Below are 13,014 nucleotides of genomic sequence, written 5' to 3' on the forward strand. Positions count from 1 at the left end.
GGGGGGGGGGGGGTAATAATAACTCATTTTTTTCTCTGTCTGTGTGTGTGTGTGGGAGTATTACAATTCGAAGGGTTAGAGGAGTGCAGTTGTCTGTTTCTCATGTCATCAATGGTATTGTTCATACACAAATTAGACATGTAGAGATGAGGGGCTAGAGAGGGCAGACACAGAGATTTACAGACATGGATACACATTGTTATACACAACCACACACTGTCTGAGCTCAGAGACAGGGGGATTCCTATTTTAGGCCACCTTCTTTATTAGTCTTATTCAGACACGATCACCTCTCTCTCTCTCTCTCTCTCTCTCTCTCTCTCTCTCTCTCTCTCTCTCTCTAACTCTCACTCTCTCTCTCTCTCTTACACGCACACACACACAAACACACACACACGTGTACACACACACACACACACACACGTACTTACACACACACACACACACACACGCACACACACACACACACACATGTACTTACACTGTACTTACACACACTCACACACACAGAGTGTGCACAACAATCTTTTTGTCTGACTGCATTCCATTACCACACCTGCAATGCTCAACTAAATCAAAGAATATGAGTCAGATATAATTTATTGGTTTGAATGACTGTATGCATAGTCAGTAACATCATGTCTGCTTTTTTGTGTGTGTTACAGATAGTTCACTGTGGATGCGTGGGGGGGCTGGGAAAAACATCACACTGTTGCAGAAAGGACTGCAGACACAAGGTAATAATAACTCTCATCTTTTCTGTGTGTATGTACGTGTGTGTGTGTGTACATGTGTGTGTGTCTGTGTCTGTGTGTGTGTGTGTGTGTGTGTCTGTGTGTGTGTGTGTGTGTGTGTGTGTGTGTCTGTGTGTGTGTCTGTGTGTGTGTGTGTGTGTCTGTGTGTGTGTGTGTGTATGTGTGTGTGTGTATTTGTGTGTCTGTGTGTCTGTGTACGTTTGTGTGTGTCTGTGTGTGTCTGTGTGTGTCTGTGTGTGTGTGTCTGTATCTGTGAGGGTGTATCAGTATGTGTTTGTCTCCATGCCGGTTTATGAGAGAGGGGGGGGGGGGGGGGTTGCAATGTGTGTCCCTATTATTAAAAAAATGCCCCCTTTATTCTCTGTGTTGTATCTAAGTTGCAAGGTGAATTGAGGTTTGTAAATTAAACAGGATATTTTATTGTTGCAGTTGATATGTCTCTCCAGCCGCCGTCCGTCAGTCTGTCTCTCTGTCTATGTATGCATGTGCATGAGTGTGTGCATGCGCTGGTTTTCTTAAAAACATGTTTAATGCATACTTTTTGACATTAGAAAGGATTAATTCTTTTTGCAACTATTTCTCTAGGATGCCTACAGGTATTCTTTACTAAAATATGACCCAACCCAAAAAACCTAAAAATGAACACACAAAACCATGCCTCTACCATCAACCAAACCGTTGATGCAATGACATGATGGATGTTTCAGCAGACGCAGTGGGGCCCCAGACACCAACATCATCCGCCGGCAGCCTGACCACCTCCACCCACATTTTCTACATCGCGGTGGGCTGCACGTGCGCCCTCATCCTCCTGACAGCCATGGCCGTGGCCGTCTACTACCTCAACTCTCAGCGCAACTTGGACCGGTACTCACGACGCATGAATTACTAGTGAGCCCTCACCCGGCCATCACTTGTACTTTGCATTCAACCCCACAGTCCCACCCATCTTCCAGGCACAATATCGTCACCATCATAAGAAAATTCCACGCATCATTTTTTGAAATTTTGAGAAAAACAAAATTTAATTAAAAAGTCAAGGCAGTTAGGCAACTTTACTCTAAGACAGAAGAATGTGGCTGGGTTTTTTCGCGGAACTTCTGCTCCCCCTTTTTATACATTTATGTTATAGAATTTATCGAGGGGTGAACAATGGACTCTCTGCTCCAAAACTGCTGAACTATGAGTAATGCCTAACTAGCCCTATAGGAAGTATGTTATGGTCATGACGATATGTAGGGATGTAACCTCAAAGTTTGATTCTAAAGCTATGTTTCCATATTGCGACGCGACGGCGGCACAATGTTCATTTACCTCATTTTCAGACTACAGTGGAACCCCCAATTTAAGACTCCCTCCTTTTTAAGACTTTGTTTTCTCAGATTTTCTGTTCATAACCTCTGCTAAATCACCCCCATTTTAAGGCTCCCTCCTTTTTAAGACTTTGTTTTCTCAGACTTTGTGTTCATAACCTCTGTAAAATCACCCTCATTTTAACCCCTTCACTGCCACAGTATAACAGCATTATCCGAACGGTGTATGAAAAAGAAATGTGTTTAGAACCCCTACAAGTACTTGGACAGTGGTTACCTCCCATTTAGTTTTCAGAAATGTCCTGAAATGTTGTTGACACAAATCCCACGTATGAGATACGGTTATGGGCATAGGACAAACCGAAAATGACCACGTATTACATACGGGGTGGGCAGTGAAGGGGTTAAGGTTCCCTTCTTTTCAAGACCCGATTTTCTCAGAATTTTGTCCGGTCTTTTTACACGGGAAGGTGGGTTGCACTGTGCCTGATATAGATGTAGAAACTAGATGACAGGGGGTGACTATACAAGCGTGCAATAATATATCACTGATCCCTGCATGTCAGTGGAGAACTTTCTGTTCGAGAGTATATCAGAGGGTAAAAACATGCCATGCAGTGACGGAAAAAGAATGGATAGAATTATTAGTAGACGAGGTTGCTTCATGGTTTAGTTTTCTGCCAGTGCTTTGCCTGCATGGTTTGAATGAATATGTTGCATAATCCAATAGTCATGTTGGATAAAGTTTGTATTTCGACATGTATCAGTGTATTTTAGGCATCTTTTTCATTACCCAGACTAATTGACTGCTCTGTAGGCCAGCCCAAGATAGAGAGAAGGCTGTCCCGACAGTATTAACTTTCTTGTTTTAATAGGTACGTGTGTATGATTACCGTACTTTCTGGGTGCATCGGGGTCAGTGACCGGTCAATGACCGACTTTAACTGAGTGAAAATATGTGTGCTCTGTGTGTGCGGCCAGATCAAAGGCATTGTGATAGCTGGGTGGCCTTGTTAAAACACAGGACCTTCTTCCCAGGGGTCAATGACCCAGTTTTTGCCATGAGAGGTGGTTCCCCTGTCATATCTGAGAGAGGAAACACTTCCTGCATCGGGGTCAGTGACCGAGTTTAACAGAGTGGAAATCTGTGTGTGCGGCCAGATCAAAGGCAGGGCAGTACCTAGTAGCTGAAACATGCATTATCACAAGTTGTTTGACTGGTACTCAAGCGGTCTCTTTGATTTTTTTCGTATTTCATACACGGATTAGGCGCTTCGTTATACAAGAGGCAGGGGTCGAACTCGAGGAAAAAAGTCGCGCCTTATGACCCGGAAAGTATGGTACATTATAGTAGTATTTTTGGCTCTGATAGCATAACTTGCTCTTGTTATTTTGCAGAGTCTATTTGATATCTTATTACTTTTCCACTATGGTCCAGAATGACTTATCTCTTGTGTAAATATCATGACTTTTATGAATACACAATGTTGTCATCATTTTCACGAGGTTTCATTCACAAACACCTGGTAAATAAATCTCATGTTCCCCATGCAATAACTCGAGGTGGTGAATGGGTTTGAGCTTTCATGTAAAACGTGGATTGATGCGTGGAACCATCGTGGCTTTGGATTTGTGTTTCCGAGGACAACGATTGTAAGCATTCACTCTGAAAGACCCAATCAATGTTGATAATTACCGCGGCGACTCATGGTCAATTTGCAACTTATCTCTGTAATCGCAAAATCCACAACGAAAAGTCATAAACACTTAAAAGAAAAGAAATATGCTCAACACTTACTGAATTCACAGGTATGATCGCAGCTCTGTACATTTTCAGACTGGTATGGAAGAAAAGCGTCAACAAGCTACGTTTGACGTCACATACAAGTTTGACGTGTTATCTCGTGCTACTGTGACGATGCTTTGTGGCCCGGAGTTGGATTCTTAAAATTCGTCTCCCTGTGGGTTATTGTGCATATTGTTGCACAACCAAAATGATGACAAAAACGATGTTTGGTAGCTTGTTGTCAGACCAGCACTTTGTTGTTGGTCCTCGGGGAGCATATCGCCTTTTGTCTCATATTTATCAACCGCGGCCTTCGGCCTTGGTCGATAAAGATGAAACAAAAGATGATATGGTAACCTTGGACCAACAAAAAAGCTGGTCTGTCAACAAGCCACCAAACATCTTATAATGACACAGGGATTTTACTTTCTTTATTTGATTTACTTTTCTTGTACTTTTCAGGCTTGAAGCAACAGAGGGCACACCCTTTGCAGTTTATTTTAAATTCAACTGACGACTCACTATTTAATTGTCACTCAAAGCTCCAGTTGTCATCTGCTTAAAAACTATGTTGTGATAAAAAGACAAAAAAAGTACTGCACTCACATGCCAACAACGATAATGAAGTTAAAAGTGTAAATTGTAACTTTGTCGTCTTCATTCACATGTGAGTAAAGTATTTTTTGGTCTTTTTATTTCTCGCTCTGAAGTACAGTCACCATTGTAGTTCTGCTTATGTTGTGATATGTTGGTGTGTGTGTTACAGCGACAGCAGTAGTTCCCAGGCACTGACAGCATTGTTGTTCTTATGTTGTGATATGTTGGTGTGTGTGTTACAGCGACAGCAGTAGTTCCCAGGCACTGACAGCACAGAGCCAAACCTTTCTCAGACCTGACACGCCCAACAACGCCAGTGCTACAACAGGTAGGACCCCCATTTCTCTCTATGTTTTTGCAAACATGTAAAGACAAGTGTTGTTCTCAGGCTTTGTCTTCGGTCATTTATGCAAAGAGTGGAACCCCCCTTTTAAGACCCCCAATTTAAGACTCCCTTCCTTTTAATACCATCTTTTCTCAGACTTTCTGTTCAGAGCCTTTGTACATTTACCCCCATTTTACGACTCCCTCCTTTTTAAGACCTGATTTTCACAGATTTTTGGAGGTCTTAGAAGTGTTTTTTTTTCTGTACTTTTTAATTTTTTATCTGACGAATTGTTCTGATCCAAGGCCGGTCGAAAGGCCGACAGCTTTGACACATCGGATATCGACTGACATAACATTGTTTTGCGGCCAGGACATTTTGACCGATATGTGTTTTGAATTCAGGCCTAACTGACCTATTGTCTTCTGTGTCTGGGAACAACACTGAAAGACTTCATTGTTTGCAGGTTATGATTGATCTGGGTATATTTATTTTACATTGCTGAAACAACTGTTGCTAAAAGGAGTGACTAAACCAGTAGCTTCCATTCCCCCCCCCCCCCCCCCCCCCCATAAAGGCATGGCTTCACTTGCTTAACATTGCATTACGCCTGACATTTTTTGTAGAGCAGGATTTTGCAGAGTGGCCATATACGCTTGTGACATTTTTCATAACAGGGTTCAACTTGGCTCCGCACTTCCTACGAAATGTCTTTGAATACACAGCTATGATAGTGTGAAAAATGCCAGTCTTCTGAAATGAGGCCGAGAAAAACAGACTTGCTTGAACATGAGCTTTAGACTGATGGTATGTTAATTGTGGTCAACTGTACTCAAAATTCTCCTGGCTAAATTGCTTTGAACAAACATAGCATATATTATGTAAAACAGCCACAACAATGCATCATCAGCTTGAATTTCACTTCAGGTTCACACACATGATGAGAAAGAATATATATATGCAGAGGGACATTTCACATGCTGTTTGTGCTATTAGCATAATGCATGATCCAGTACTGTGGATTGTTTGAGTGAATCAACGTGGTTCCTTGTCTGCATTTTAATCCCAAACAAATACAGATGCATGAAATTCAGTGATAGCGATACCACTCAGAGGTGCAAACACAGAAGCATAGGACTTATGGGGATTTTGTTGTTAGTTTGTGGCTTAAATCTTATTGGTATAAAAGTGTTTTACATTTTTGACAGAAAGTTGGATTATTTTTTTTATGCATTGTACAAGGTAAACTTGTGAATTTAATTGTGTGGCGGCCGGTCTAAAATAGCATTGAGAAAGTGTTTGCGTGTGTGTGTGTGTGTGTGTCACAGTATCTCTTTGTCTGTCTCTCTGTTTGCCTGTTTTTGTGTTTGTGTGCGTGCGTGTGTGTGTGTGTGTTTGTGTTTGTAGTGGTGAGTATGCAGGTATTTGTAAGGGTAATTTAGTATGTATGACTCCTTCAGTTTGTTGTATTTTCTCAGGTCTACCGAATTTCCGGCGAGGCATTTCTCCAGCCACGGAACTCAAACCAACAGACCTCAAACCAACAGACATGAAAACAGCATTGAAGGAAATTACCATCGAGAGAAAATGTGTCACATTAGGAGAGCTTATGATAGAAGGTATGATACAGTGTTTTATGGTCCTCAGACTTGAGAACCCATACGATTTAGTCGTATTTTGTACGCTTGATTGTCAAAAATACGATCAGTATGGTCAGTGGAAAAAAAATATGATGAGAAAAAATCTCAAGACTGCTTTTTTTCTTTAATGATACAAAATTCTTTATAACTCTGCATTAGTTCAATGATTACAGCCTTTGTCATTACAAATTGAAAGAAGCATTTGTTTTAAATGTATTGGTAAACTTAACGGTACAACGGACGCGTGCGAAGCATGTTTGAATCATCAATGTTAAAATGTTGTGTGGAGTACACATATTTTTCCGAAAATGCAACAAGTTTGTTTGAGATTTATACTCCAAGTGCAAAACAGGGGTTCCCAGGTCTGGAACTGTTGTGTGAGGATTGAGTACCAAGACTGACCTTTCATTTGAGGAAAAAATCTAATCGATAAATGTACTTCAGAAGAATTAAGGATAACATCCTTCTGATGTTAACTGTTATGTAATCCACTGTAGATCTGGTGTGAATGTGTAATGCACAGGAAGGGAGATTTGAGTTTGTTTCTGAGACTGCCAGGCATTTGTTATTGCTATTTATTTTTAAAGATTTTTATTTATACATTTATTTTTACTTGTGTAAATTTAAAACGCCATTTCTGTGAGGCTTATGAAAGACTGAAAGAGTAAATAACTTTTTGTATGTAAACCTTAAGCTTGGAGATATAGGGTGGTGGTGGGGACTGACATGCAGCTTGCAAAGAGGGTTTATTTGAGAAACTTCTTACAAATCAAACTTTCTTTGACACAAATGTAAAAAATACTTTCAACTGTCCGTAAAACCATACACTTGGGCGTATTTACCACGGCACAGTATTATGGGATGACAAAGGACTGTGTGTGTGTGATTGCAGGAACGTTTGGGCGTATTTACCACGGCACAGTATTATGGGATGACAGACGACTGTGTGTGTGATAGCTGGAACGTTTGGGGGTATTTACCACGGCACAGTATTATGGGATGACAAAGGACTGTGTGTGTGATAGCTGGAACGTTTGGGGGTATTTACCACGGCACAGTATTATGGGATGACAGATGACTGTGTGTGTGATAGCTGGAACGTTTGGGCGTATTTACCATGGCACAGTATTATGGGATGACAAAGGACTGTGTGTGTGATAGCTGGAACGTTTGGGGGTATTTACCACGGCACAGTATTATGGGATGACAGATGACTGTGTGTGTGATAGCTGGAACGTTTGGGCGTATTTACCACGGCACAGTATTATGGGATGACAAAGGACTGTGTGTGTGATAGCTGGAACGTTTGGGCGTATTTACCACGGCACAGTATTATGGGATGACAGACGACTGTGTGTGTGATAGCTGGAACGTTTGGGGGTATTTACCACGGCACAGTATTATGGGATGACAAAGGACTGTGTGTGTGTGATTGCAGGAACGTTTGGGCGTATTTACCACGGCACAGTATTATGGGAGGATGAGGACAAGGAGAGTCGTGAACAGGAAGTCATGGTCAAAACTGTCACAGGTCGGTATATTGCCATTCAAATCTCCTCATTGTGTGTTGTACTGTACATTCAATTCAATTTCAGGGTGCAAAACAGTAGAGTGCAGCTTGTGGTCTGGAATGACAAAGCCCTGGGATTCTCCTATGCTTGTTGCGTTTGTTTCATAGTAATTCTCCCTAGCATTGTCTGCCAAAGAGAAAAAAGGTCAAGCATTTCCCTTGAGAAGCAGGTAAATGATGAACTTGACTTTAATTATTACGTAGTCACAAATGATAACATTTATGACAGAAATGATACCTACTGAACACAATGCCGCCTGACACTAGCTTTACCTGGTGTATTTCAGACCAGGCGCGGCCAGACCAGGTGTCTCTGTTCCTGACGGAGTCGATGGCGCTGAAAGGCCTGGCCCACCCCAACATCTGTCCCTTGCTGGGCGCGTGTTCGGACGACGAGGGGCCCCCCATGGTCTTCTACCCGTACACACACGAGGGCAACATGAAAAAATTCCTCTTGAAATGCCGCATGTCAGAGTGCGGCTCTAGATATGTGAGTAGAAATGTGGTGTGAAAAAGTGTGGTGGGTTTCTGTGTGAATTACTGAGTTGTTTGGGGAATAATGTGTGGCAGTGTGATGGCCAGTTGTTCCCCTTTGTTGTGACAGTCCAGTAGTCTACCTTGAGACACTTGTAGAGTTTGGAGAGCTAATTATATGACAGGGTCACTTGTTCATTTCAATGCTTGTTAATATTCTCTCAGGTGCCAGGAGATTGGTTCCGTATAACTCTCACTCTATTTGAAATTGTATATATTTAGAACATTTACTTCCCTTTGTTTCTTCGATCTTGCTGACCATCATGGACCATTAATTGTGCCTGACCTCACTCAGCCCTGTGTTATGTTCCAGACGCTGAACACGCAGCAGCTGGTGTACATGGCCATACAGGTGATTCGCGGTGTTCAGTTCCTGCACAGAAAGAAAATCATCCACAGGGACATCGCCACGCGCAACTGCGTGTAAGTTACAGGCATGGGAATTGTCCGCCGAAAGGCAAATTTCCGCCGAATATTTGTTTGTTCCGCCAAAAAAGCAAAAGTGTCTGCTGAAGAAATAAATGGGGGAGGCAAAAATGGTTCTAAAAACTGAATTTAATGGAAAACTTGGAGCTCAGATGACACCAAATTGCACCATTTGGGTTCTTTGAATGAACTGAATTCCAGAGAGTGGCGGGGGGGCGCTTCGTGTCGTCGACTTTGCTATTACTCACAGATTTTAGCCTTTTTTCATGCCTGAAGTAACTCATACGTAACTGAATTTCTCTATGAGATAATAAAGTATTCTTATTCTTATTCTTACAGTGCCATTGAAGGGTTTGCTATAGCTAGGGGCATACCTGCTTATTATGGCAGTTTTGATTCATACAGAAGGCTGCCGAAGGGTTTAATTAGTAGAATATTTCTTCCCGTTTCCGTTCTCTTCCTACACCCTCTCCACCCCGACTAAAGCAGTCAGCAAAATATTGAACTAATAAACAGCATGACACACCAAAGAAGGTATAGCCCACACCATGGTTAATGATTTAACTTTTTAATTATCACAAAGACTCAGACTCTCTCTCCACAAGCTCTCATCTTGCACATTCTCGTCTGTCATCAGTCACGTCTTCTTTAACCACGCTCATTCCTATCGAGCTATTGCTATACCACACAAACTTTGTGTCAGTAAGAGACCTTGTTTATGATTCCTCAATATGATCAACTTGACTCCCTGCATGTATTATGCACACATAGCTCAGATTGTAGAGCACTGGACTTGTGATCGGAAGGTCGCAGGTTCGAATTCGGGCCGGGACGGACACGGGTCAACTTTATATGCAGACCCAGAGACGGAAGCCATGTCCCACCCCCGTGTCATCACAATGGCACGTAAAAGACCTTGGTCATTCTGCCAAAAGTGCAGGTGGCTGAATACACCTAAACACGCAGACACCTGGGTAGCGCGACTCCGTTGCTGCTAGCTTTCCACTGGGAGGAAGCGACCCGAATTTCCCAGCGATGGGACAATAAAGTAATGAAAATGAAAGGAAATGAAAAAATAAGATAGAGTAAGACTGACAGTGGTGTGTTCTGTGTGACAGGGTGGACCAGGGCCTACAGGTACAGCTAATGGACAACTCGCTGTCGCGTGACCTCTTCTCTAGTGACTACAACTGTCTGGGGGACAACGAGAACCGCCCCGTCAAGTGGATGGCCGTGGAGGCGCTGGTCAACAAGTGTTTCTCTCCCGCCAGTGATGTGGTCAGTGTCTTTATGCCTTGGGGTAGTAGTCTTGTTACAGGAGTAAGAGCCCTATGATGAGAAGACACGTCAGAATGAAGGACACGTATCGGCGTTGTGGTGGAGTTTTGGCGGAACTGGTTTTAAACAGCTTTTCAGGAGAAGGACAAAACTGATTATTTTTATCATGAATTAGTGTTTATATTCGTTCTTGGTATGGATACAAAGATATAAGAAAGTTAAAGCAAGCATATTTAACCGTATTGAAGAGGATATTTCTCATGGACAATGATTTACTTAGTCTAAAACACAAAAACATCAAAATCGCCAAGAATCGAGATACGCCAAATTTCCACAGGGACATCGATATTCCCTTAAGGCAATGTGAGGCACTAAAATTACCAAAAATAAACCTGGAGAATACATTGAATAACTTAAGTTTTCTGGGTAGTTATTGAAGTGACTTATAAAAAGAAATGAAAAAATATGTGAATACTAAAGGACATACACTGCCGTTGCTACGGAAACTGGCTTAACCTTCGCCGGTGGTTGCAAATATCTCTTAAACTAGTTGGAATTTTTTAATGAGCATGCCTCAGGCACCTAAAAAGCTCTTATGTCCTAACATTTTAGTGAGAAGTAATTAAAAAAACAAAACAAGGGTCAAATTTAGACTACAAACATCGTGGGGCCATGCGGACCCTGATGATGTTTCTCAAAGAAGGAAAAGCGTGCATCTTTGAGAAGAATGGGTCCGCATGGCCCCACGATGTCTTCCGTGTGTAGTCGATAACCTGGGACTGGCAAAGGTTAAACAGCGCCATATTGGATTTCTAGGAAACGGGTTTACAGCAACATCATACATCAGAAATGCATAATATTTGGCACAAAGGAACACATGAATTATATCTACAATCATATACAACAATATTTTGACAAAAGACTACAGTTGAATTTAAATTGATTTCTGAAATAAGGATTAATGAATATGCGGTTAGAAATTCATGAATCCTCATTACAAAAATTAATAGCAACGGCAGTCTGTGTCCATTAGTATTCACATTTTTTTCATTTATTTTTATAAGTCTCTTCAATAACTAACCAGAAAACTAGGTTATTCCATGTATTCTCCAAGCTTAATTTTACTGCCGCACGTGCATTGCCTTAACTCATTCGAGGCGCAGCTAAATTTCCCCTGTGTTCCCTGCCAACGCGCGATTTAGAGCCATTTTGAAAAAAATATTAAAAATCAACAACACAAGATAACCTTACATACCTTATGTTTTTGCAAAGTTTGAAACTTACTCTTTTAGAAAATATATGAAACATTTGAAAGTACATACCTTTTGTTGTCTTCATATCCACGCAAAATATCCAATTTGAAGCAAAACAAAAAAACTTTCTACGTCATGGGTTCATCATACACAATGTCATGATCGACACTTGCATTGCCCGAATCATCACCCAAATGATCGTCCATTGGCACAAAATCGTCACCAGAATCTAAAATATCATCTCCACTATCATCATCACTGAGGTCAAGATCAGAACCGTACTGAATAACACGTTCTAGCACTCTTTTCAAGTTACTACGTCTCAGCAGAACGATCCGCCATCTTGGAAAAGTCAAAACACGTGGGTCGCACACCGTCAACAAAATTTTTATTAATCCCAACAATTTAAGGGAAGGAACTGTTTACAGTGAATGGTACCACTGTAGACAGATAGAAGTTCATTGCAGGGGTTGTTTCCCTTGGTCAGCAGGACCGTTTACACCGTTAAAAATTCGTGATATCCGTCGGAACTCAAGTGCCGGCACGCAGCCAACGCTAAACACAGATGTCGGAATTCCAGTTCCGACGCGCCTCGAATGAGTTAACTTGACCAGAGCAGACCTGTTATAAACGGCCACCTACAATTTTGGTCCTCTCTTGACAGATACCACTGTGACTGTACCAGCTCCATGGCATAATCCTCTGGTCTGTCTGTCTGTCTGTCTGTCTGTCCCTCACCCCCCTCCTCCTCCTTCTGTGTTCTTTGAATTTGATTTCCATGTTGCTGGTAGCAGTATAAAGATAATGTTGTTTGGTTCCATTCAGAGCCACACATTTGTGTCAAGTAGTCCCCTTTTGTTGTAGCAGACCAAGGAGGGCTCACAAATTCCAAATAATGTAGCCCCGAAACCGGCGAATGGCTGCCTGAACGGCGGGGTAAAAACAGTCATACTTGTGCAAAAAACATTAGTGAACGTGGGAGTTTCAGCCCATGCACAAAGAATAGGAAGAAGAAATTGTGTTGAGCTGTAGTTGCCAAGTCCAAACTGAAAACGGGGTTGGAGTAATACTGTTTGAAATATACGTGTATTTCATGTTGTATGAGCAGTGGGCGTTTGGCGTGACGCTGTGGGAGATGATGACGCTGGGCCAGCAGCCCTACGCTGACATCGACCCCTTTGAGATGGCCGCCTACCTGCAGGAGGGGTACCGGATAGCCCAACCACACAACTGTCCTGATGAGCTGTACGTATCACTCTTGTGTGTGTGTGTGTGTGTGTGTGTGTAGAGGGAGAGAGTATCATTTGTGTCCATCAGTGAGGAAGAGCTAGAGTATGGGTCAGTGTGTGCATCTGTGAGAGAGCAAGGGTGTGTGTAAGTGTGTCCATCCATGTTTGTCATTATCTTCATTTGTCTGTGAGAGAGCGAGAGTGGGCATGTTTCCCAGTAATACTGTGTTTGCATTAATCTGTGTGGGTGCGTGCATGTGTACATGTGTAATTGAATGGTTGTATGTTATGATGTTTTGATGCAGTTT

At 42.1% G+C, this 13,014-nt stretch overlaps 1 protein-coding gene and 1 long non-coding RNA gene across 2 annotated transcripts in view; both read left to right on the plus strand.

Moving 5' to 3' along the window:
* The window catches only part of LOC138983857 (uncharacterized), a 196,321-nt gene that overhangs the window by 175,641 nt on the left and 7,666 nt on the right, over window positions 1-13,014 (plus strand). The gene's annotated exons all lie outside the window — the stretch shown is intronic.
* Window positions 1-13,014, plus strand: part of LOC138983848 (tyrosine-protein kinase RYK-like) — a gene marked incomplete in the record, with an annotated part of 66,912 nt that overhangs the window by 46,232 nt on the left and 7,666 nt on the right. Inside the window, 9 exon segments of the mRNA XM_070357189.1 lie at window positions 666-737; window positions 1,463-1,646; window positions 4,694-4,779; window positions 6,255-6,395; window positions 7,855-7,947; window positions 8,274-8,476; window positions 8,834-8,943; window positions 10,065-10,224; window positions 12,586-12,722. Of these exon segments, the coding sequence (XP_070213290.1) occupies window positions 666-737; window positions 1,463-1,646; window positions 4,694-4,779; window positions 6,255-6,395; window positions 7,855-7,947; window positions 8,274-8,476; window positions 8,834-8,943; window positions 10,065-10,224; window positions 12,586-12,722 (1,186 nt within the window).

Source organism: Littorina saxatilis, linkage group LG13 (genome assembly GCF_037325665.1).
Source record: "Littorina saxatilis isolate snail1 linkage group LG13, US_GU_Lsax_2.0, whole genome shotgun sequence".
NCBI classification, from domain to species: Eukaryota; Metazoa; Mollusca; class Gastropoda; order Littorinimorpha; family Littorinidae; genus Littorina; species Littorina saxatilis.